Source organism: Dromiciops gliroides, chromosome 2, assembly GCF_019393635.1.
Source record: "Dromiciops gliroides isolate mDroGli1 chromosome 2, mDroGli1.pri, whole genome shotgun sequence".
NCBI classification, from domain to species: domain Eukaryota; kingdom Metazoa; phylum Chordata; class Mammalia; order Microbiotheria; family Microbiotheriidae; genus Dromiciops; species Dromiciops gliroides.
This window is the reverse complement of record NC_057862.1, coordinates 640710986-640736671: the sequence shown is the minus strand read 5'-3', so window position 1 is coordinate 640736671 and position 25686 is coordinate 640710986. Positions and strand designations below refer to the sequence as shown.

The window sequence follows — 25686 nt, the reverse complement described above, 5'->3', positions numbered from 1 at the left end:
CCCGTCAACAAGCATTTGTAAGACACCTACTATGTGTCAGGCACTGTGCAAAGAGCTGGGAATACAAAGAAAGACAAAACACAGCAGCGGCTCTTAAGAGAACTCACATTCTAAAGGAGAAGACAACATGGAAACAACTATGTACAAATAAACTATAGACAGGATGAGATGGAGACCATCTCAGAGGGAAGGCACTCAGATTAAGGAGGACTTTAGCAGAGATTTGAAGGAAACTACATGATGAGGACAATGGAGACTGCTGTGGTGTGGACAAGCAGGCTGAAAGGTGGAAGCAATGAGAGACTTGGCAAAAACAACCAACCAGAAGTAAAGGGTGTATATAGGCTAGGAAGAGAAGATGGCCTGGGCTGGTCACATGATGAGGAATGACCTGTTAGCAGCCAGTGTTCTACTGGTCTTTTGAAGTCAGGAGAAAGCAAGAAAAGTTTCCAGCATGTTAAGTAGACTCCCTGTGGCCAACATAGGCATGGGGAAAACTGGTATGGGTGAGGTGTGGTGGAGAGAACATATAAATTGATAAGATTGCATATCAGGGGCAGCTAGGTGGCCCAGTGGATAAAACACTGGCCCTGGATTCAGGAGGACCTGAGTTCAAATCTGGTCTCAGATACTTGACACTTACTAGCTGTGTGACCCTGGGAAAGTCACTTAACCCCCATTGCCCTGCAAAAAAAAAAAAAAAAGAAAAGAAAAGAAAAGAAAGAAAAGAAAAGATCACATATCCATTTGAGTAGTACAAGCAGCTATAAGACACTGTGGGTAGAGTGTCAAGACCTGGAGTCAGGAAGACCTGAATCCAAATCCTCCCTGAGACTCCTGGGTTATCTTGGGCATGTCACTTAATGTCTGTTTGCCTCAGTTTCCTTATATGTAAAATGGGGATAATAACAGCACCTACGGTCCAGGGTTGTTGTGAGGATTAAATGAGATAATATTTGGAAAGTGCTTTGCAAACTTTAAAGTACCATATAAATGTTAGATATTATAATTATAATATTTGAGACCCCAAAGGGGCTCTTTTCTTCCTCATTTGCCCTTACCTGATTTTTCCAAACCCCAGAGGCATTCTGAGACACTCGGAGCCCAGGCAAGGGAGTTTCTTTGTGGTTTTGTTGTTTCTAATATAATTAAATCATTATAGCTCAATATAGAGAGAGGTCATCTAGACCAACAACTCCACCCCCCCACCCCCCCACCCCCCCAGTACTATAGAGGAAGATATTGAAACTCAGAGAGATGAAGTGTCTTGGAGAAAGTCATGCAGCTAGTTAGAAGCAGAACCGAAACTAGAATAGTACACAGTACCCCTATGCCAGTTATTGCCACACTTTTTTGATCATATCCCCCTATCAGTAAATTTATTTTTTTTCCCCCTTGTATGCTGGGAAGAGTTAGGTTATAGCTCCTTCCCCCACTCTGCCAGGAATTGATCCAGGGCTTGGTAGGAGGAAGGCTGGGAGCTTGGGAGCTTGGGCTGAGGCTAGAATGGAGTTTGGAAGGTTGGAATGTTGGCCTTTGATCGCTGAGGCTAGGTGTGCTTTCATTCCAGACAAGACCCATGATTGACTATCTCTGGAGGGTGAGATGCAACCGATCTATAACCCTTGATCACACTCACCCTCCACATCCCCCTCCCCGCCCCCCATCATCCTGGCAGCAGGCCACCCACTTAAAATATTATTTTTTTTTGGTTAACACAAATTATTTTCTCTTCCTCTGACTTCCCCCACCCCTTTGGGGGGGGGTGGAAGGAAAATACAAAACAAAATTGTTGTAATGAATATGTAGCCAACAAAAAAAATTCCTGAACTGGCCCATGTTCCCAAATATATATGTGTGCAGATGTATGTATGTGTGTGGATGCACATACCCCGAGTGTATTACCTCTCTGCCAGGAGGTTGGGGGCATGTTTCCTCATCCGGCCTCTAGAACTGTGGTTTGGCCGCCCACTTTGGAAACCGCTGCTCTACCCCATAGGCAGAGAGCTGGGCTTGGCTGGGGGAGGGTTCTCAATGGCCCTTTCCCTTCCCCTCAAGGGAAGATCTGGTAGGGATCTTAGAGATCATTTACTGCAGCCCTCAAATTTTCCAGATAAGGCAAACAAGACCTGAAGAAATGAAATTATTGGCCTCGGGTCCCGGATAGCACAACAGAGCATTAGTTGGCATGGCTGAGATTAGGGCAGTACTTTACACGTTAAGAATGCAATTTTCCCCACATATAAGGACCAGTGAGAAAGTTTGCCCATTATTTTTGGAAACACCCAGGTCTCTCCTACTCTAGCCACCTTTATACATTGGAAGATCCCTTCACATTCCCATTAGAATGCAAGCTCCTTGAGGGTAAGGACTTCATTTTTGCTTTTCTTGTATTCCCCAGTGCTTAGCATAGTGCCTGGCATATAGTAGGCCCTTAATAAATGCTTGCTAATGATGAGGAGACCTTTAATAAATGGCTGTGGGAGTAGTTAGTACTCCACAATCTCTGCACTTGGCAGCTCACTATTCTTCTCACAAACCAGGCTGCCTCCTTCTTATCTATTACTGTCTCATCCTATCAACTTCATACAGTCAGCAAGGCAGATACTCTTCTTTATAGCTGTCATTTAATATAAGTGTGACTGTATTTCCTGTTTTCAACATGAAGGAACTGAAGCCCAGAGAAGGAAAATGACTTACCCAAGATAATATAACTAATGTGGGGCAGAAGTCTCATGGCTGCCAGGCTAATGTTCTTATCCAGTTTCTAATGAGGTAGCTTTTGAGGGGGGTAGAGATTTCTCCATCTCTCCATATTTGCCTCTGTCTTCCATTTTCCTTATACACCTCAGCCTTTTTCCTCTGTCTCTATCTCTCTCCTTGTCTCTCTGTCACTGTGACTGTCTCTTTGTTTCTCTGTCTTGTCTCTCTCTGTGTCTCTGTATGTCTGTCTCTCTCACACAACTTCTTAGGGTACAGGCTCCATCAGCTCTCGACTTCCCTCTGTGTCCCAAATGAGGGGTTGGGTGTAGAGTTGTGGGAGGTCCTGGCCTCTGATGCAGGTAGAGATCCCCTCTCAAATTACTGAGCTGGCCTTAGGAAACACTGACATCCTAGCATGGCTGAGGAAACAGCCTAAATTGTACTCCTGGGCTCCTGGTTCCCTGTGTGCTTCTCAGCAGTCTGCCCAGCTCTGTGCTGATGACTGTTTAGTTTGGCTGTTGGTGGAAGCTTGGCTGATCTTTGCCAAGCATTTACTGCATTATCCAAGGACTTAATTTTGATGCATTGGCTTTGCAGGCCCAAGCCTGTGGCGTTGGCTTGGGGGGGGGCAGGATGCCAGGGGCTGCCTTCTGCACACAGTGGTATTACTTTGCCACTTAATGTTTCTCGCCACCACTATGCTTAGAAATCAGATGTTAATTGCCTGATTCTGTGCCAGGAAAATGGTTTTTTCTCAGAGAGTAGGAAGTAGACATGATACTCATGCCTTTGGAATCCTGATTGCATCACGTCAGAGCTCACATTGTTAATTCACTCATTTGACCGACAATTGTGAGTTTTCTTGGTACGTTTCAAACCACAAGGCTGCTGGGTTGACAATTATAATACATTTTCCTTTGCAGGTAAGACTTGTAAACACAAAGGGGAAGAATTTTCCAGGACTCTTCTATGTCAGAGTCAATAGAAACTACATCCTTAAAAGTATAATGTTCTAGGCTCAATGTAATGACCTACCAGAAAGTACAAAGCATTGCTGATTGTAGAGGACCAGTGATGTTCCTCTCCTCTTCTCACTTTATTCAATCTCACTCAGTGATCTCATCTGCCCCCACAGATTTAATTATGATTTCCATGCTGATGATTGTCAAATCTTCTTTTACTGCTCCAATATCTCTGTTGACCTTCCACCTCACATCTCTATCTGCCTTTCAGACATCTTTTTTTTCTTTTTTTTTTCCTTTGGTGAGGCAATTGGGCTTAAGTGACTTGCCCAGGGTCACCCAGCTAGGAAGTGTTAAGTGTCTGAGGCTGGACTTGAACTCAGGTCCTCCTGACTCCAGGGCCGGTGCTCTATCCACTGCGCCACCTAGCTGCCCCCTCTTCTTAGGTGTCAATGATATCAATCACAGAGCAGTGAATAAAGCACTGGATTGGGTATCAGGAAGACCTGGGTTTGAATCCTACCTCATATACTGGCTGTGTGACCTTGGGCTTCTCTGATCCTGATTCTTCCTCCTATAAGATAAAGGGTTTGGAATTGGTCTCTGGAGTCCCTTCCAACTCTAACATCCAGTATGATTTTAATTTTTAAAGAATTAAATAATTTGGAGTTTCCCCTAATTTAGACAAACCTTCCTTTTTGCTAGTCTGAATCCATTAAGGTTTTAGGGTAGTTTTGGAATTTCAGACCTGGGAGGGCCCTTAATGGTCACCTAGTTTTCATTTTACAGATGAGGAAACTAAAACAGAAATAGGTTAGGTGAGTTGCTCAGGGTCACACAGCTAGTAAGTGTCTGAGGCCTATTTTGAACCCAGATCTTCTGATGCCAATTTCTTTGCTTCTTTCCACTATACTATGGTTGTAAATTGGGTATATTGTAGAAGGGAGAGCCATAGAGTCACAGGTTGGACTCGATTACCTTTGAGTTACCTCCTAATTCCAGCCCCCTTATTTCTTGCATCTTTGCCTGGAGTTCAGTCCAGCCAATAAAACAGAAAGTAATATTAATCCCTCTTTGGAGAGAGTTTATCACATCTCATTTTCAACTTCAGGCCACACAAGTCTCTCTTCTCCTTCTCCTCCCCCAACTCCAACAACAAAAATCCCAACACAAATCCTCCTTTTTCCCTCTTTCTTTGTAAAAGAAAAATTTTCTCTCTCTTTTTCTCTCCCTCCCTCTTCCCAATCGTCCCCTCTCAAATATTTGCCTTCTCACACTCCTATGTCACTACATCATCAGACACCGGAAATGAGCCAGCTGGCTCTGGTACACTTGGGATTCTCTTGTTGATAGAGCAGTTTTGTTCACCCCTCACAGGATGTTAGGATTTCCCTCTTGTGAGTCTGTGTGAAAGGGACATGGGAGCCAGGTCCTTTCCTTCAAAGTTGGTGGCTCATTTTGCTCCCCCTCTGTCTGCAGACCATTTCTGTTATTTTTATTATTCATTCTTTCTTTAGGTAATACAGTTTTGGCCACCCACTAACTCCTTGTGAGCCAGCTAGGTTGGGGATGTCCCCCACCCCAGTCTGTATCAAAATCTTGTGTCTGTGATACACTGCAGCTTCTTTATAAGCAGTTTCCTATTTCCTCTCTTTCTCTGTCCCCATCCCCAACATAAAGTTTAGCATTTAGGCTCTTATAAAGTCTTTTTTTTTTTTTTAAATTCAGGAGAGATCACAGATTTAAAAGCTCAAAGATGGCCCTCAGGCATCATCTGTTCCAACTCTTTTATTTTACAGATGGGGAAATTGATACTAACCAAACCACTTGGGGGTGGGGGAGGAAAATAAGGAAACTCAGGAAGACCTGAGTTCAGATCCTGCCTCCAAACACTAGCTATGTGGGTAAGTCATTCAATCTCTCTGGGCCTGAGTTTCCTTGTCTGTAAAATGGGAATAAGGAGGGGAGGCTAGGTGGTGCAGTGGATAGAGCACCAGCCCTGGAGTCAGGAGTACCTGAATTCAAGTCCGGCCTTAGACACTTAACACTTACTGGCTGTGTGACCCTGGGCAAGTCACTTAACCCCAATTGCCTCACTAAAAAAAAAAAAATGGGAATAAGAGCAGCTAGGTGGTGCAGTGGATAAAGCACCAACCCTGGATTCAGGAGGACCTGAGTTCAAATTTGGCCTCAGATACTTGACACTTGATACACTAGCTCTGTGGCTCTGGGCAAGTCACTTAACCCTCATTGCCCCTCCCCCCCCATGGGAATAATAATAGCACTCACCTCACAGGGTTGTTATGAGGATCAAATGAAATGACCGATGTAAAGTGCCTTGTAAGGCTGAACTAGAAAAATGTTAGTTGTTAATGTTGTTAGACAGGTATACAAACATTTATCCCATAATTCAGTGTGCAGTGATGTGCCTCATTAATAGGGAGAGACAAGGTCCCAGAAGACCAGATTGGAGCACTCAGGAGGAGGGGTGTGTGTGTGTGTGTGTGTGTGTGTGTGTGTGTACAAATGGGGTGATGTCATTCAGATGGGAGAAGGAGGTGAGAACCTGAACAGAGCTGCAGGTAGAAAGGAAGAGGTGAGAGAGGAAGATAAGACACTGGAGGAGGAAGACTTAGGGACATGGAAACAGCATTGAATGGGGCAGCTAGGTGGCAAAGTGGATAGAGCACCGGCCCTGGAGTCAGGAGGACCTGAGTTCAAATCCAGCCTCAGACATGTAACACTCACTAGCTGTGTGACCCTGGTCAAGTCACTTAACCCCAATTGCCTCACAAAAAAAAAAAGGCATTAAATTATAATGTTCCCATTAAAGTTCTCCTACTGTAAAAATGACAGTGTAGAAAATTAGACCAGACAGGAAGCTTCATGTCCATGTTTTATTTCAAACAGGATTGAAGGGAATGGAGGGAGGCGAGGGCTGGTGTGGCAAGGCTTTGTGTTTAGGGCCAGGTCCCTTCCTCACAGGGGTGGAAATAGATTTGCACAGCTGGAGGCCTCCCAACTTCCCCCTTGCTAGACAAGCTTCCTCACTCTTCTTCCCCTTTGTCATCTCTACTCATAGACTGGGGGAGGGGGGAGAGAAATGAGTCTTTGCTAGCTGCAAAGTAGGGCTACCTGAGGATGCCCAGCTGAAACACATTGGCGACTCTGTTTCCTCTGTGGTTCCCGTACAGGAAGAGGCTAAAGGTTGTGGCTTCGGACTCCAATTCTGAGTTTCATTTGGTTCAAGTGACCTATTCATGAGACATCATCAGGTCATGGGTTCAGTCCCCACATGGACTTTCTGCCCTTCTATGCACGGTATACACGCTGACCACAGTCCATCTGGTCCTCTGTCATAAAAACGGACTAGAAATGGAGAGAATGTGCAGGATGTGTTGCAGATTCATCGCTGTTCTTGGAAAAGTCACTCAGACCAAAAGCATGACCGATCTGCACAGTCATTGATTTTTAGTGCTGAAAGAGACCTAGAAATAATCTGTTCAGCATCCTTGCTTGAAATGAGGCCCAAATAAGTGAAATGACTTGCTCAAGTCATTCAGCCTCAAGTGGTGGTGGAATTATAATCTGTATATTTGTGGGTATAATTTGAATGTTCTATCTATAAAATTGCAGAATCAATTTTTCTTTGTGTATTTAGTGAAGGATTGATGGACTTTGGAACTGTAGAATTTTTTTTTCAGGGCAATGAGGGTTAAGTGACTTGCCCAGGGTCACCCAGCTAGTAAGTGTCAAGTGTCCGAGGCCGGATTTGAACTCAGGTCCTCCTGAATCCAGGTCCGGTGCTTTATCCACTGTACCACCTAGCTGCCCCCAGAATTTTTTTTTTCAATGAAAAACATTTATTTTCTTTCTTTCCCTTCTCTCCTTCATTGGGAAAAAGAAAAAAAAAACAAAAACAAAACCCTTGTAACAAATATACAGAGTCAAGCAAAACAAACAAAACCATAAGATATTCAGATCTGGTCCAACTTCCTCATTTTACAGGTCAGGAAATCAAGGCCCGGAAAAGGGAAGTGACTAACTCAAGGTCACTTAATACAATTCAGTGGAAGGGTTTCATACAAACCCATTGAGAGTTTTGTCTAGATGCTCCCTTTGAAGACGGAGTGTGGGGTTCTGTGGGTTATTACCTTCTCCTTGAACAGTTGGAAGTCAAAATTAGCTTCAACTTTTTTCCAGGGAAAGTATTCTAAGGAAAAGACATCCATAAGATCTGCTTGAACAGCTCATAAGAGTTTGCTTGGTGGGGCAAAAAATGAATGTTTTGGTCAGCGGAGCCTCTCTTCCATTTTGTTCAAATCAAGCCCTCTAGCTACTGACATACATGAGTTTATGTGGTTTAAATTTTTCCCCCCAAAATTGACTATCCCCAGTAATATCAGTTTCTGAATTCCAAATTAGGACACCCCCCCTCTCACCCCCAACCCCTGCCTGCCCTCTCCCACTCCTAAGCCTAAAAGAAGTTAATTATTGGTGTTTTATACAGCAGTGAATGAAGGACAATTCTGGGAGCATTTTGATTAAATTTCACAAGGGCCCACTATGCTTCTGGCATGGTTCCAGGTGTTGGAGACAGAAAAGCAAAAACAGGTCCTGCCCTCAGTGAATTTGCATTCTCATGGGGGGAGGGGCAAGTGACAAATACACAAATAAGTAGATACAAAAAACACATGCAGGAAATAGTAAGTAATTGGGTGGCAGGATGGGGAGAGAGTAGGGGACACAATTGAGACAGGAAAAGCTAGGGGATAGCATTTGACCTGAGTCTCAAAGGCAAAGGATCTTGGGGTGTGTGTGTGTGTGTGTGTGTGTGTGTGTGTGTGTGTGATGGACCATGTACTAAGGTTTGGAAGGATCATGTTTTATATCAGTGGGGGGAAAAAAGTGTCCACAGTGATAAAACCCCAGTTCTTTATATTATTAACATTTTCTCTGTCACTTTCTTTTCTTTTCTTTTTGTTTTTTGGCGGAGCAATGAGGGTTAAGTGACTTGCCCAGGGTCACACAGCTAGTAAGTGTCAAGTGTCTGAGGCCATATTTGAACTCAGGTCCTCCTGAATCCAGGGCCGGTGCTTTATCCACTGCGCCACCTAGCTGCCCCTCTGTCAACTTTCTTAAGTCTACACAATGACCAAATCAATAAATCAAGCTGATTTCTGAGGTAGAAATTCTCACACTGAAAATCAAGCAATCTAATTAGCTTTGTAAATCTATTAGGAGCTGGTTCCAGCCCACCCCTGATAATAGCTTGTATCATATACCAATTTGAGCTTTGTCAGGTCTGGAGTCAGGAAGATCTGGGTTCAAATCAAGCTCAAGACACTGTGTGGCCATGGGCAAGTCACTTTGCCTTGTTTGCCTCGCTTTCTTCATCTCTAAAATGAGCCAGAGAAGGAAATGACAAACCACTTCAGTATCTTTGCCAAGAAAACCCCAAATGGGGTCACAAAGAGTCAGATAAGAGTGAAAAATGACTAAACAACTACAAGAAGAAGCATATTAAATTCATTCTCTCATTTAATCATCACAACCCTGTGAGGTAGGGACTATTATTATCTCCATTTCACAGGTGAAGAAACTGAGGTTCAGATATTTGCCCAAGGTCATACAGTTAATAAGAGCCCAAGGCAGGATTGGGTCCAGAGTCCCATTCACTACACTGTGAATGACTGATATTCTTTCAGCATTTTTAGAATGTTCACTCTGTTATCTTTTTCTCCTTCAGGTCTGCCTGTTGGGGGTGAACTGTTGGATTCTTTTTTTTTTTTTTTTTAGTGAGGCAATTGGGGTTAAGTGACTTGCCCAGGGTCACACAGCTAGTAAGTGTTCAGTGTCTGAGGCTGGATTTGAACTCAGGTACTCCTGACTCCAGGGCTGGTGCTCTATCCAGAGCCACCTAGCCTCCCCTGTTGGATTCTTTAATGTGAATATAGCAGCAGCTAGGTGGTACAGTGGATGAAGCACCGGTCCTGGATTCAGAAGGACCTGAGTTCATATCCGGACTCAGACACTTCACCACTTATTAGCTGTGTGATCCTGGGCAAGTCACTTAACCTTCATTGCCCTGCAAAACAAAACAAAACAAAACAAAACAAAACAAAAAAGTAATGTGAATATAGTCTGGTGACTCTTATAAAGCTGTTATTTCATTGGCATAAGAATGCCCAGGAAGAGAATTCCCTTTTGTTAATGCAGGTAGATGCTTGATCTGCCCCTCCCTATAGTAGCAGAGACAACTGAGAGGTTATTATTACGAACGTGAAAATATTATAGAATGATAAATCATAAATATTAGCTCTTCATAGATCTTAAAGACACTGTGTAATGCTTTCGTATCCAGTTAAGTTCAGTCAGTAATGATTAAGTGCCTATTACCTATCTGTGTCTTAGAGCCAGCATCATAGAAGTAAGACAAGTTGGAAGAGCTGGACTCAATTTCCTCCTCAGATACTTACTAGCTATATGATCTCAGGCAGGTCTTGGAGTCTCAATTTTCTCTTCTGTTAAATGGGATGATACTAGCACTCTCTCCCTGAAAAGGTTCTTAAAGTCTATGGAAACACGAGTAATTGCACAGAGCTTCGCGAGATACAACTATATTTTTTGTTTTGTTTTTCCAGGGCAATGAGGGTTAAGTGACTTGCCCAGGGTCACACAGCTTGTTAAGTGTCAAATGTCTGAGGCTGGATTTGAACTCAGGTCCTCCTAAATCCAAGGCTAGTGCTTTATCCACTGCGACACCTAGCTGCCCGAGATACAAATATAAAGGAGAGAGAATTCCTGCCCTCCGGTAGCTTAAAATCTAGTAAGGAAGGGGCAGCTAGATGGCGCAGTGGATAGAGCACCGGCCCTGGAGTCAGGAGGACCTGAGTTCAAATCCGGCCTCAGACACTTAACACTTACTAGCTGTGTGACCCTGGACAAGTCACTTAACCCCAATTGCCTCACTAAAAAAAAAAAAAATCTAGTAAGGAAAGACTTCTGTGTAGGCCAATAATTAGAATGCAAATTATATGCTAAAACTTGCCTTTATTAAAATACTAACCAAATGTAGCAAAGTAATTTGCCCAAGGTCACAAAATCATAGAATCAGAGAATGGGAAGGGATATCAGCACTCAACCAGTCCCATCCATACATGAAAGACTCCCAATTATAGCATACTGAACAAATGGTAGTCAGCTTCTGCTTGAAGAGCTCCTAGGAGGGGGAGCCCACCATATCTCAAGGGAAGCTATTTGACTTTGGGGCAGCTTCTGCTGACCTCAAACCTAAATTTATCTATTTGTAACTACCACCCATTACTCCCAGTTTCTGCCCTTTGGGGTCACTCAGTCAGTCAACAAACATTTGCCTCCTCCATGTGACCTCCCCACAAAAATTTGGATGTAGCGGTTATATCCCTTCCCTAATCTTTTTTTTTCTCCCAATTCCTTCAACTGATCTTCCTATGTCATAAACTTAAGGTCACATGGGACAGTAGACCTGGATCCTAACAGTAACCACTCTTGTACCAGGTCATTTTTCTTTTTACATACACCAGTCTACTGCTTTATTTCCCTGTATATATATGTGTGTGTATATATATATATATATATAATGTGGCGATTCACAAACCATTAATCAGTCATTTTGGTAATTCAGATTTATTTATGTAAATATATTTAAATATATTTATAAGTAAGTATACTTATATAAAGTACATATTTATAGAGTATATACAATATTATTATTAATAATTTTTTTGTGGGGCAAAGAGGGTTAAGTGATTTGCCTAGGGTCACATAGCTAGTAAATGTCAAGTGTCTGAGGCTGGATTTGAACTCAGGTCCTCCTGAATCCAGGGCTGGTGCTTTATTCACTGTGCCACCTAGCTGCCCCCAATATTATTGATAATGATTATCCTCATAAACAATCATCCATCATCATCAGACCCAACTATGGTGAGCAAAAAGAGGATCACATGGGGAACACTGAGAAAAATCTCAAATATTTTTGATCAGTAATTAGGATGGAGAAAAGTTCACGTGAGGAAAGAGTAAAGGCAGTGAATTCTGGTGGAAGACCTCTGGTCTAGGAACCAGAGGCTTCTTTCCAGCCTTGCCTACCCATGTCTTCTTGTATAAGTTACCTTCCCTTGGCCCCAGTGTATTCTGCCAGATGAGGAAGTTGGAAAAAATGACTCGTAAAGTCCCTCTTTTTTTTTCTTTTTTTTTAGTGAGGCAATTGGGGTTAAGTGACTTGCCCAGGGTCACACAGCTAGTAAGTGTTAAGTGTCTGAGGCCGGATTTGAACTCAGGTCCTCCTGACTCCAGGGCCGGTGCTCTATCCACTGCGCCACCTAGCTGCCCCCTCGTAAAGTCCCTCTTAATGAATTACCTGTGACTTCTGAGTTGTTGTGATCTGCCTGTTGGTCATTTTATGGCATTTAAGAACTGAAGTGAGAATACCTTCAAACACAGTGCAGAAGCCAGTGAGTATTTCTGTTAAATATTAAAGCAAGGAAAAGAGAGTGGTTGCCTAGGAAACCACTGGGATTTTCTTGCTTTAGTTACACTGAATTATATGGAGGGGCATTTCTCTGTGGTTCCAGGGCTCACACATTGAGAGGATCTGATTGCCCTGGGGAATGTAATTAGCTGCTGCTGGGTGTTGGTTGCTTTTTCAAATGGTGACATTTACTTATAGCCATTGCCAGCAATGGAATTGTGGTGACATTTGACTCTGATGGGTGCCCTCATCCGAAGCAGCATGTGACTTTATCAGTTCAGCGCAGTTCCAGATTGCTTGTGCTAGAGGTTAATTCAACTCAAATGTTTGTGTGCCTATGTGCACACATCCTTCAAAGAACCTGACTTTATTTGTCTGGAAACTCTCTCCACAGAAGCAGATTATAGCCCCTTCCTTCCCCTTTATTAGACTCTCTTTGTGAGTCCCAATGGCTGAAGGAATTCAATGACTGGTGGCCGACCCTTTGTACTGACTCCCTCCAGATTTAGCTAGGCTGGTCCTCGGGGAATGACTGATGTGCCATTGACAGCCCCGTACCAAAGCCGGTTAGGTCGCATTTCATTGTCATCTCTACAGCACTGGATGGAATTGGAAGAAGAATCTCGTGGAGCTAAATGCTTGTCAATGGTACTTTGGTGGAGTCATGTTCTCAATGGGTTGGATACCCTTCTTACTGTCATAGATTACATTCCATCCATTCCTTCTCTTCTTTTGTGATTCTCATCCATGTCCTTCCATAAAGCCTTCCTAGAGGGTCTACCCAACATGTTGGAGTTCTTCCTCTAGTTCTGTTGAAAACTTTTTGGATACCATTTAAGCCCACAGGCAGAGAGATGTTTGATCTCTCACTACATGTTCTGCCTGCTTTCTTTTCCAATCAACCATGTTGTCATTGATTGTCAATGTATGCCATTTCCCTCATGCAAGTTATTGTTGGTAACATGCTATAGCCTACCCACTGTGTTCCTTTTCCCATTGTCCTTTGAGGCATTTGTAAATATAATTGATATATTAGAGTTGCCAGACAACCAGATATGGTGATAATGTCTTTGGGAGGACATGGAATCTACTGTTCATAATTTAAATATGGCCAAGTAACAGGATCACCAGCAGATTAGAGGTCTGTGACCTCTTTCTGATAAAGTGCTATTTTGAATTTCCCTAAATTCCTCTGACCAATGGCAGTAGTGGGGAGTTGGGGAGGGTGATTTGGAGAAAGTTGGCATAAAAATTTAGGTCACTGATTGCTATAGAGAAGGCATCTATAGCTTCTAGATGAGAGTCCAAGACATACAGATGGATCATGATTTATTGGCTGGTGACCCCTGATTTACTTTTGGTCCTAATGAAATTAAGGTCATGGGTCTCATGCCCATATGTGACATTTAGGGTGGGTTGTTTTGTGTTGGGGGTTTTTTGGAATTCAGTCATAGAAACAGACTATATGTTGGCACAAACCAACAGTCTTGCAAAAATGTGTGCCCATAGTCACAATGGAAACCAACTTGTTGAAACTATGGGTGGGCCAATACTAACCATTAGGAAAACCCTCCATCTCAGACAGTTTGTTCTAGAAGTGGGCTTGTAGCATCATCACTGGATTCCAACAGGTCTAATATTCAAGGCAATTGATTAGTAACTAAGTTAACCAGTCAAGGCAAGAAGCATTTATTAAGCACTTACTGTGTATCAGGCACCATACTAAATTCTGAGAATACAAATACAAGTAAAAAGAAAGACAGTCCCTGCCCTCAAGGAGCTTATATTCCAATGTAGGAAGACAATGCATAAAGGAATCTGAAGTAGGTAGTGAAGGAGTTACCCAAGCTGGGTCATGGTGGGGAAAGAAGTGAGTCAGAAGTGGAGCTCAGAGAGGAATGGAGTAAACATGGATGGCTTGGGTACTTTTTCTTTTCTCTCCTCTCCTCTCCCTCTCCTCTCCCTCTCCTGCAGGGCAGTGAGGGTTAAGTGACTTGCCCAGGGTCACACAGCTAGTAAGTGTTGAGTTTCTGAGGCTGGATTTGAACTCAGGTCCTCCTGAATCCAGGACCGGTGCTTTATCACTTAGCTGCCCCTGGGCACTTTTCTTTAAAAGGAACTGACTAATCAAAGGAAGGAGCCACAGTGGTGGAGTGATCTTCCTGGCTGCTGGATCATAGTGGAGAAAGAACATGAGAAAATTAGGAATGGAGAGAACTTTGGGCCACTCACTTTCCTTTTCTGGGCTTCAATGAAATCTTTGAAAGATTATACTCAGTTTTGCTGCGTACATGATTTTTGGCTGTAGTCCCAGTTCCTTTGCCCTCTGGAATATCATATTCCATGCCCTTCGGTCCTTTAATGTAGAAGCTGCTAGATCTTGCTTTATCCTTATTGGAGCTCCACAGTATTTGAATTCCTTTTTTCTAGCTGCTTGCAGTATTTTCTCCTTCACCTGAGAGTTCTGGAATTTGGCTAAAATAGAGATTGAAAGAATCCACTGATCACCTCCTGAAAGAGATCCCAAAAGGAAAACCTCCAGGAATATTATAGCCAAATTCAATGAAATCTAAAAGAGATAGTCTTCAAGGTCCCTTCCAAGTCATTTAACCTCTGCTTGCCTTGGAGGCAACTGGTGACGTAGTGTCATAGTGACATAGTAGAACTGGAGTCAGGAAGACCAGAGCTCAAATCTGGCCTCAGACACTTACCTGCTGTGTGACCCTGGGCAAGTCACTTAACCTCTGTTTGTCTCAGTTTCCTTATCTGTAACATAGGGATAATAATAGCACCTACCACCCAGTGTTGTCATGAGGATCAAATGAGATATTTGTAAAAACCATTTGGCACATAGTAGGTGTTTATGTAAATGTTTATTCCCTTCCCTCCATACTGATTGGTCTTTCCTCAGAGCTTTCTATTACTCTAAACTTCTTTAACTCTTTCTAGAGACTCTGCTTGAAGCAGTATAATCCGAGTGACTGTGTGAGCTAGGGATGGATACAGTTATGGAACCCATAAGGCCTCACATTTCTCTACTCAGTCAATAGTCTCAGAAATTCTAGGATCCTAGAGTTGGGAGGCCAAGGAGACCTCAGAAGCCACTTGGTGCAATTCCTTTGTATTACAAAGGAGAAAATTGGAATTCAGACAGGAGGTGACTTGCCCAAGGTCACATAAGCTAGGTTTTCTGGGGGGGTCTTCTCACCTCTATCCCTCAAAATGACCACAAACACAGACAGATTTTAATTCAATGTATCTATTCAACAAACAGAGCAAAAGCTATGATCAAGGGCCCATGCTAGGCAACAGGAATACAGTAAACCAGTAGTTTTCAGGAATCTTCTATTCTTCTGAAATAACCATGCTTGGAGCCCTGATGGTAGTTGGCATAGAGTTGGAAAAACAAGTGCCATTTCTTTCTTTCTCTTTCTTTCTTTCTTTCTTTCTTTCTTTCTTTCTTTCTTTCTTTCTTTCTTTCTTTCTTTCTTTCTTTCTTTCTTTCTTTCTTTCTTTCTTTCTTTCTTTCTTTCTTTCTTTCTTTCTTTCTTTCTTTCTTTCTTTCTTTCCAGGGCAATGAGGGTTAAGCGACTTGTCCAGGGTCATCAAGTGCCATTTCCCATAAAAGCCCATTTCATCCAATGCTTCACAGTATAATAAAATAAATGACATTCAGCATGGGACTCTTGTTTTGTAACAAAATATTCAGGGGACAGCTAGGTGGCACAGTGGATAAAGCACTGGCCTTAGATTCAGGAGGACCTGAGTTCAAATCCAGCCTTAGCCACTTGACACTTACTAGTCATGTGATCCTGGGCAAGTCACTTAACCCTCATTGCCCTGCCAAAAAAATAAAAAAATAAAAAATGTTTAGGTGTGTCCAACTCTTCATAACCCCATTCGGGGTTTTCTTGGCAGAGATACTGGGATAGTTTGACATTTCCTTCTCTACCTCATTTGACAGATGAGGAAACTGAGGCAAACAGGGTAAAGGGACTTGCCCAGGGTCACACAGCTAAGAAGTGTCTGAGGCTGGCTCTGAACTCAGGAAGAGGAGTCTCCCTGATTCACAGTCCAGTGGTCTATCCACTGCACTACCTCTCTGCCCTATTTACTAAGGGGATTGTTTTGTGTCAAATCTTTAATCAGCATCTCTGTTTCTTACAGAGGACGTCCGATTGTTTGGGTTTGTCCGATTTACCACGGGGGATGCCATGAGCAAAAGAGTCAAGTTTGCCCTCATCACTTGGATCGGGGAGAAAGTCAGTGGCCTGCAGAGAGCCAAGACTGGGACGGACAAGACCCTGGTGAAGGAAGTCGTGCAGGTAAGTCTCCCATTGACTAGTGAAAATCATGATAGTCACCATAATAGCCCACATTTGACTGTGCTTCACCACAGTTTACAAAGCACTTTGCACCTGGTATTTAATTTGATTAATACCTCAGCTCTGTGAGGAAACTAATGAAAGCAGTCTCCCCACTTTACAGATGCAGAAACTGAGTCTGGGTGTGGTTGTGACATTTCCGTAGCTATGCAGCTAAGGAAGTAGCAGAGCAGGGATTTGAACCTACATTCACCATTGCTTTTAAAATTATAATTTTTTATTATTATATTATTCCATATTAATAATTCGATATTATTTTTGATTACCTCAGCTGCCTATGTTCTCTCGTACCACACAAAACACCCCCATGATTCATTTATTCAGCAAATGTTTGAATATCTTTGCTTGAATATCTCCAATGATTGTGAACCTTGCTCCCCCCACCCCCCATTCCCCTTTTATTTCTCACAATTTTTTGGTTTGTTTTTTGTGGGGCAATGAGGGTTAAGTGACTTGCCCAGGGTCACATAGCTAGTAAGTGTCAAGTGTCTGAGGGCGAATTTGTACTCAGGTCCTCCTGAATCCAGGGCTGATGCTTTTATCTACTGTGCCACCTAGCTGTCCCTGCTCTCACTGTTACTAAGTTTTTCCTGATATTGCGATGAAATTTGACCTTTTGCAACTTTTTGTTTTGTTTTTTTCTGGGGCAATGAGGGTTAAGTGACTTGCCCAGGGTCACACAGTAAGTGTCAAGTGTCTGAGGCTGGATTTGAACTCAGGTCTTCCTGAATCCAGGGCCAGTGCTTTATCCACTGTGCCACCTAGCTGCCCCCGACCTTTTGCAACTTCTACCCATGGTCCTGCCTCTGGGACCAAGAATGAGTCCAATCCCTATTCCCTATGATAAATCTTCATCTATCTGATATATTATATATTTTCTTCTCCAGGCTAGACATTCCTAGTTCTGTCAGTATCATCATAGACACTCCTCCATCTTTGTTGCTCTCCTCTCAACTATTCCAACTTATTAATAATCTTCTTCACTGAGCCTAATATTCCAGATGTGGTCAGACCAGAGCAAAGTACAGTGGGACTATTACCTAGTCCTGCACAGTTTATGCTTCCCTTAACAAAGTCTAAGATTGCATGAGCTCTTGCAGCTGCCATATTGCATTGAATCATTGACCTTCAAATTTAATACCTTCAAATATTTTTTTTTTTGCTTCCATTTGATCTGTTTCCCTATATGGTGAGTCATTTCCATAAGGGACTACTGGCTTGTTCCTCTGCTGAGCACAGGGTGGTGGAATTTCCCTCTGTTTCTCACCTGAGGTACTATCTCTTTCCAGTAAGAGAAATGAGTTCTTCCATCTTTTTTTTTTTTTTTAAGCTCAGAACCCAGAGCTTGTGGTTCAGGTTATTTTAATGAAGGAGATAGGCTCTTCTACATCCAACCCTCAGACTAAGGAATAACATTCAGCTGCTTTCTATCCATAAGGAGAAGAATCTGTCAGTTCCCAGAGTCTTGGTTATGTGTAGCTTTTATTTCCAAAGATTGTCTTGCCTTAGAGACCAATCACTTTTGGAACACAGAATAGCCAGCCAGCTAAATAGAGCTTACAGGCATGTAATCTCTCTTTGAACCCCCTTCTTCCTGCTCACTAGGATGAGTATTACTGTCTCCAGTCTTTTGGTTTTTGGGTTTTTTTGGCAGGGCAGTGAGGGTTAAGTGACTTGTCCAGGGTCACACAGCTAGTAAGTATGAAGTGTCTGAGGCTGGATTTAAACTCTAGTCCTCCTGAATCCAGGGCCAGTGCTTTTTCCACTGCACCCCCTAGCCACCCCCTCCCCCAGTCTTTATCTGACTTATCACTCCCACTTAACCCCCTATAGGGATCTCGTACCATAAACATCCATTTCCAAGAGTGAGGCTACATCCAAGAAGCCATAAAAGAGCTGCGTGAGTTTAATGCTCAGATCTTTTTTCAGATGAAATGCTATGTATTAGATGTCCTATAGACATCCCAAAATAGAAGTCAAGTCAACTAGCATTTATTAGGTGCTTACTATGAGCAAGCCAGGAACTCTGCTAAATGTTGGGGGATACAAAAAGGGGCAGAAACAGCCTCTGCCCTCAGGGAGCTCACATTCTTTGTTTTTTTGTTTGTTTCTGCAGGACAATGAGGGTTAAGCCACTTGCCCAGGGTCACACAGCTAGTAAGTGTCAAGTGTCTGAGGCTGGATTTGAACTCAGGTCCTCCTGAATCCAAGGCTGGTGCTTTATCTACTGCGCCACCTAGCTGCCCTGAGCTCACATTCTAAAAGGGGAGACAGCATTGGGCAGATCTATGTATATGCATTTAAGTTAATATTAGGGAGAAGGCTTTAGCATTGTAGCAAGGAGGAACTGTCAGAAAGCTGGGAGGCCAGGAGGCAGAGATGAGGAGAGGGAACATTCTAGGTATGGGGGGCAACCAGTAAAAAGTTACAGTCAGGAGCTGCAGTGTTTCATGCAAGGAAGTGCCAGAAGACCAATGATGCCAGATCATTGACTATGTGAAAGGGAGTAAAGAAGAAGAGAAAGAGTTTATCATCTCCCCCCTCAACCTAACACGCCGGGGGGGGGGGGCACCCCTTCTGAACTTCTCTATTGCTATTAAGGGTTTCTTAACATCCTTCTGTTCACACAGTTTATAGCTAAATAGTCCTCAACTTATCATTCTCATTTACCCCACAAATCCAATTGCCAAGTCTTGTTATTACTATCTCCCAGTATCTTTCTTTATAGTTCCATGATCTGCCTCCTAATTTAGACCCTCATCATTTGCATTTATGCAGTGGTCTCCTGATGGATCTCCCTGGCTCAAATCTCTCCTTTTTGGGGGGAATAGGGGCGCAACTGGGCCAGTGTCTGAGGCTGGATTTGAACTCAGGTCCTTTTGACTCCAGGGCTAGGGCTCTATCCACTGCACCACCTAGCTGCTGCTTAAAAGCCATGCTGGGCTCTTAGTTGGTTTTTGTTATTGCTGTTTAGTCATTTTTTACTCTTCTCCGACTCTTTATGACCCCGTTTGGGATTTTCTTGGCAAAGACACTGGAGTGGTTTGTTATTTCCTTCTCCAGCTCATTTGACAGATGAGGAAACTGAAGCAAACAGGGTGAAGTGACCTTTTCTTTTTTTTCTTTTTCTTTTTTGAGGCAATTGGGGTTAAGTGACTTGCCCAGGGTCACACAGCTAGTAAGTGTCAAGTGTCTGAGGCTGGATTTGAACTCAGGTCCTCCTGACTCCAGGGCTGGTGCTCTATCTACTGTACCACCTGGCTGCTCTTCAAATCTCTTTTCCAATCCATTTTTTCTTTTTCTTTCTTTCTTTTTTTTTGGGGGGGGGCGGGGCAACAGGGGTTAAGTGACTTGCCCACGGGTCACATAGCTAGTACATGTCAAGTGTCTGAAGCCAGATTTGAACTCAGGTCCTCCTGAATCCAGGGCCAGTGCTTTATCTACTGTGCCACCTAGCTGCCCCTCCCACCCCCATTCCATTTTCTACAGAGTTGCCAGTGATCTTCCTAAAACATAAGTGTGATCATGTCAGTCCTCTGTTTGAGAATCTGCAGTGTTTCCCATGTGCTCCTAGAATGAAATACAAAGCCCTCTGTTTGGCATTTAAAGCCCTTCATGATATGGCTCCAAGTCAGCTCTTCTTGCTCTCTACATCCCTTTAGTTTCTTCAACTGTAAAATGAGATGATAACAGCACCTACCTCATAGGGTGGTTGTGAGGATCAAATGAAATAGTATTCATTGAGTGCTTAGCCCAGTGTCTGGCATATAGTAGACACTGAATAAATGCTTGTTCCCTTCTCCCCTCTATGCTCTAGCCAACCTGGCCTTGTGGCTAGTCCTCACATGATATGTCATCTCCAATCTCTGCACCTTTGCACAAGCTGTTCTCCATGTCTGAAAAGTACTCCATCTTCACTCCTACTTCTAATAATCCTGAGTTTGTTTCAAAGCTAAAAGGAACTAGAGTAAATAAACTCTAATGTAAGTTCCATTTGAATGTAAACTCCTGGCAAGTATTTTTTCATTCATTGTGCTTGTGTCTCCAGGGCTTAGAACAGTACAGTCATTGCCTAATAAATACTTGCTGATTGATTGAGAAAGCTCAGCTCAGACACCACTCCCTTCTTCAGATCTTCAGGAATCCCCAACCTCCAAACTGCTAGTGTTTCCAAATTACCTTGTATTGATTTGGCATAGACATGTAGTTCCTTCTGTTAGTTTGTAAGCTCCTTGAGGGAAGGTACTGTTTCATTCTTTTCCTTTGCACCCCCAGCACCTAGCCCAGTGCCTGGCACACAGTAGGCATTCAATAAATGCTTACGTATTGATTGCCATAGCTTCCTCCATTTTGTGCTTGGGAAGTCAATGTTTGGAACTCAGGTGGAATGTGGCATTCATACTTTACATTTCATCTTCTTGGCCCTATGTTTTAGCCTGTTGAGTTCTTCTTGCATCCTATCACAATTGATCATCACACAATGTTGTTGTTACTTCGTACAATATTCTCCTGGTTCTGCTCACTTCACTCAGTATCAGTTCACTTAAGTCTTTCCAGGTTTTTCTGAAATCTGCCTGCTCATCATTTCTTACAGCATAATAATATTCCATTACATTCATATACCACAACTTGTCCTGAAACTTAGTCTTAAGAGTTAACCAACTTCCTGTTAAGTGACTTATCCAGACAGAATGTGTCTGGTCTTCCTGGCTTCAAGGCTGGCTCCCCGTCCATTTTATGATATTGCCCCCCATAGTAGATATTTATCAAATCACATAAAATGGAATTTTAAATATACTGAAGGAGATAAATTCAATGAACATTTGAGTACAAGTTCTTATACACAGCACTAATTGTGTTTTAGGTATGGTAGATCCAGAAATATCCTTTGCCCTCAAAGAACCAACTTTGCACTTGGGACATACATGTCCACAGATAAGTAAATGAATTTAAGTAGAAGAATATTAACAAAGTCTCCGTGTGTGAAGGTAGGGGTGGAGTGTCAGGGAAAGATCCCTGAAGGAAATGGTACCTTAGCTAAACTTTGAAGGAAGATACAGGATCTAAAAGGTGGAAGTGAAGAGGGATGGTATTCCAGGTTTATATAAATGCACGGAGATAAAACATTGAATTTGGAGAGTAGCTCAGTAGTCTGCTTTGACTGGAAATTAGGGAACATAAAGGTAGCTTGGAGCCAGGTTGTATTGAGGAGTTTATTTTTTACCCCAGAGGTATTAGGAAGCTACTGAAAGAGAGAGGGAGGGAGGGAGGGAGGGAGGGAGAGAGAGAGAGAGAGAGAGAGAGAGAGAGAGAGAGAGAGAGAGAGAGAGAGAGAGAGAGAGAGAGAGAGTTAATTTAAGGAAGATCAGTTAGGAGCTCTTCCTTAAAACTATTTTTGGCAGCTTTGTAGACTGTTAGAAGGGAGAGATTAGAATCAGGAAGAATAATTAGGTGGTTATTTCCATGGTCCAGGGTTGATGAGGGAAAGTCTAAACCAGGGTGGTGGCTTTATCAATGGAAACAAAGATGAATACAAGGGACAGAGGTAGAGACACTCTACAATTTAATGCCTGAATATGGTGGCGAGCAAAACCTTAGGAAGATTCCCAGGTTCTGACACTATGTGACTGGGAGGATGGGTGAGGGGTTACCGTCAATAGAAACTTACACTATGCTTCTGTTTCTGAAAGCTTTATTTACATGGGTTTTCCTGATCAATGTGAGTTTGGGTTGGAATAGATGATTTCTATGGCTTCTTTCAACTCTAAATATGTTTTTTTTTTTTAAAGAGATCAATCAGAAGTTTTTCTTACGAGGAAATGTGATATCTTTGTGGCAATTGATTTTGAAAAACTATTTTTAGAATCTGCTTATTAGCAGTGTCAAAACAATGAGCCATCGCCTTATGCATAAGATAATTTTACATCATTGTTTACCCAGCAATCTTATTACTGGACATCTGCCCTCAAGGAAAGCAAAGACAGACAGGCTTCACGTACACAAACATATTCACAGCAGCACTTTTTTTTTTTTTTGGTGTTGGCAAAGACTGAAAACAAAATGGTGTCCAACAATTGGGGAATTGACTGAATAAAGTGTGCTATATGGATATAATGGAATCTTATCGCAGTGTAAGAAATGATGAGTAGGGAAAGCGAAGTGGAAAGAATTCTGGATTTGGACTTGTTAGGATCTCCAGTTCCTGGATTCTGCCCTTAAGAGAATAGGTGAAGCAACAATGTATTCTTCATGACCTTAGGAAATTATTTGCTCCGGGCCTCAGTTCCCTCAGCTGTAAAATGTGGGAGTTAGGTTAGATGACCTATAAAGTTCCTTCTAGTTCTAAATCTCTTGGGACAGCTAGGTAGTGCAGTGGATATAACCCTTCAGCCTGGAGTAAGAAAGATCTGAGTTCAAATACAGCCTCAGACACTTGCTAGTTGAGTGGCCCTGAGCAAGTCATGTCACCTGTTTTGCCTCAGTTTCCTCACTTGTGAAATGACCTGGTAAAGTAAATGGCAAACCACCCTAGGGGTCACAAAGAGTCAGACATGACTTAACAAGAAGAAAAAGCTCTAGATCTCTGATTCTGAGACTTGTATGAATGGATTCAGAGGGAGGCAGATCCAGAAAAATATATACAATGGCTCTGGTAGTGTAAACAAACGTCTTACTAATTGTAATGACTAATTTTAGTCCTTAAATAACAGTTACAGAATGCAATATGGACCCAAAGACCATCTCTATGTTGGTTGATTTTGCTTTAACAGTTTTTCTTAGAAGGGAGGGTTCATCAAAGAGTCAAGGGTTGGTGGGAAGCTACTTCCGGAGATAACTAATGTAATAAAAAAAAATAGCTTTATCCCTTCAACAGCCTCATGTGCAATGCTATCTAAAAGCCCATTAAGATGACAAGTTAACCTGCAGACTAGTCATAAATTCCTATGAGATCTGTTAGAAATCTGAGTCAAGATTGTGTGTGTGTGCGCGCGCACGCACGTGAGTGTGTGTGTGCAGTCCTGTTTGGTCATTTTATTTGTATCTGACTCTTGGCAAAGATGCTGTAGTGATTTGCCATTTCCTTCTCTGGTTCATTTTACAAATGAGGAAACAGATAGGGTGAAGTCAGGGTCCCACAGCTTTTTTTTTTGGTGAGGGAGTTGGGGTTAAGTGACTTGCCTAGGGTCACACAGCTAGTAAGTGTTAAGTGTCTGAGGCCGGATTTGAACTCAGGTCCTTCTGAATCCAGGGCCAGTGGTCTATCCACTGTGCCACCTAGCTGCCCCTGGTCCCACAGTGAATATGTGTCTGATACTGGATTTGAAATCAGGAATATGAGTCTTCCTGACTCCAGGCCTGACACTTTTATCACTTTTATCTCCTGGCCCACCTGGCTCCTCCTGAGTCATGGCTACTTAAAGTATTATGAAAACTTCGATGGAATACCTGCTGGTATCTGAAATAGAGAAGCCATGCTGGTTTCTGGTCATTTCTCTGAATTATTTTCACGCCTTTCAAAAATGTCTTTTAGAGTCTTTTCTCCCCTCCTCTTTGTTATTTTATTTTTTAATCATAAAAGTATTTTATTATTTTCCAGTTACATGTAAAAATAGTTTTCAACATTTGTTTTCATAAGATTTTGAATTCCAAATTTTTCTCCCTCCCTCTCTTCCTTCCCCCCTCCCCAGACAGAAAGCTATCTGATATAAGCTATATATGTACAATCACATTAAACACATTTCTGCATTAGTCATGTTGTGAAAGAAGAATCAGAAAAAAAGGGAAAAACCTCAAAAAACAAAAAAACAAAAACCAAAGTAGAAACAGTATGGTTCAATCTGCATTCAGAATCCACAGAATTCACAATTTCTGGATATGGAGAACATTTTCCATCATGAGTTCTTTGGAATTGTCTTGGGTCATTGCACTACTGAGAAGCTCCCTTCCTCTTTGAAGGTAATTTGGGACTATGGGAGTAATACTGTCTTTGCATCCTCAGCATAGTGTTGGCATCTAGTAGGTGCTCAATAAATGCTTTTTCTTTTTTCTTTTTTTTTTTAGTGAGGCAGTTGGGGTTAAGTCACTTGCCCAGGGTGACACAGCTAGTAACTGTTAAGTGTCTGAGGCCGGATTTGAACTCAGGTACTTCTGACTCCAGGGCCGGTGCTCTATCCACTGTGTCACCTAGCTGCCCCGTAATAAATGCTTTTTGTTTAAATAGACATAATGAGACAGCAGAGTGTAGTACAAGGATCCTTATACTGGGGTCCAGGAATGTGGGATTAAAAAAAAATTTTGATAATTATATTTCAGTATGATTGGTTTCTTTCATAGTCTTCTGCATTTTGATTTATACATTTAAAAACATTATTCTGAGAATGGGTCCATAGGTTTCACCAGACTGCCCAAAGGGTCCATTCACGGGTATGCTGATAAATATTTAACAACTAACCATCCCCAAAAAAAGAGTATACAGGACACACTTTAAAATTTAATATGATTTATTAACATTTTCTCCATCACTTTCTTAAACCTAGATAATCAACAAGACAATAAAGCAAACCCTGCTTTGTAGCATTTTTCAGTTTCTGAAATATCAGTGCTCACGCTGAAAATTTAACAACCAGCTCTTCAAGAATGGTTCAAGCTGGCTCCAACACACCCTTGAGTCCATGACACAAACACAAAGTTAAGAATCCCTTGTCTATAGTGCAGAGGAACACTGGTTTGGAGCCATGGAACTGATTTTGAATCCTGGCTCCACCTATTTACTGCCTGCTATCTGCATGACTTTAGGCAAGTCCTTACTATCTCTGTCCCTCAGTTTCCCTTCTGTCTAAAACCAAGGGGGTCTGGCTAAATTTGAATGTCCAAGTCCTAGGATCCGGCCCTTAGGTTGTTTACACTAACTGGGGAGGGGAGATGAAGATGCTGATGGAAAGGTGTCTGTAAGAATACCATAAAAGGCATTGTGAATGAAGTGCTGAGTGAGCCCTGCCAGCAGGAAGTGTTGGAGGCCTTCAGAAGAACTTGTAATAAATGAGGCCCTTGTTGCTTTTTTTTTTCCCTCTGTCTGATTCATAGTCAGCTCCATGACCCTTAGTCAGGGGTGCAATCCCACTGC

At 42.4% G+C, this 25686-nt stretch overlaps 1 protein-coding gene across 1 annotated transcript in view; it reads left to right on the top strand.

Annotated features, from left to right (window-relative positions):
• The window catches only part of COTL1 (coactosin like F-actin binding protein 1), a 64311-nt gene that overhangs the window by 10436 nt on the left and 28189 nt on the right, over nucleotides 1-25686 (top strand). The window contains exon 3 of the mRNA XM_043989544.1: nucleotides 16345-16502. Within this exon, the coding sequence (XP_043845479.1) occupies nucleotides 16345-16502 (158 nt within the window). The remainder of the gene's footprint in view (nucleotides 1-16344; nucleotides 16503-25686) is intronic.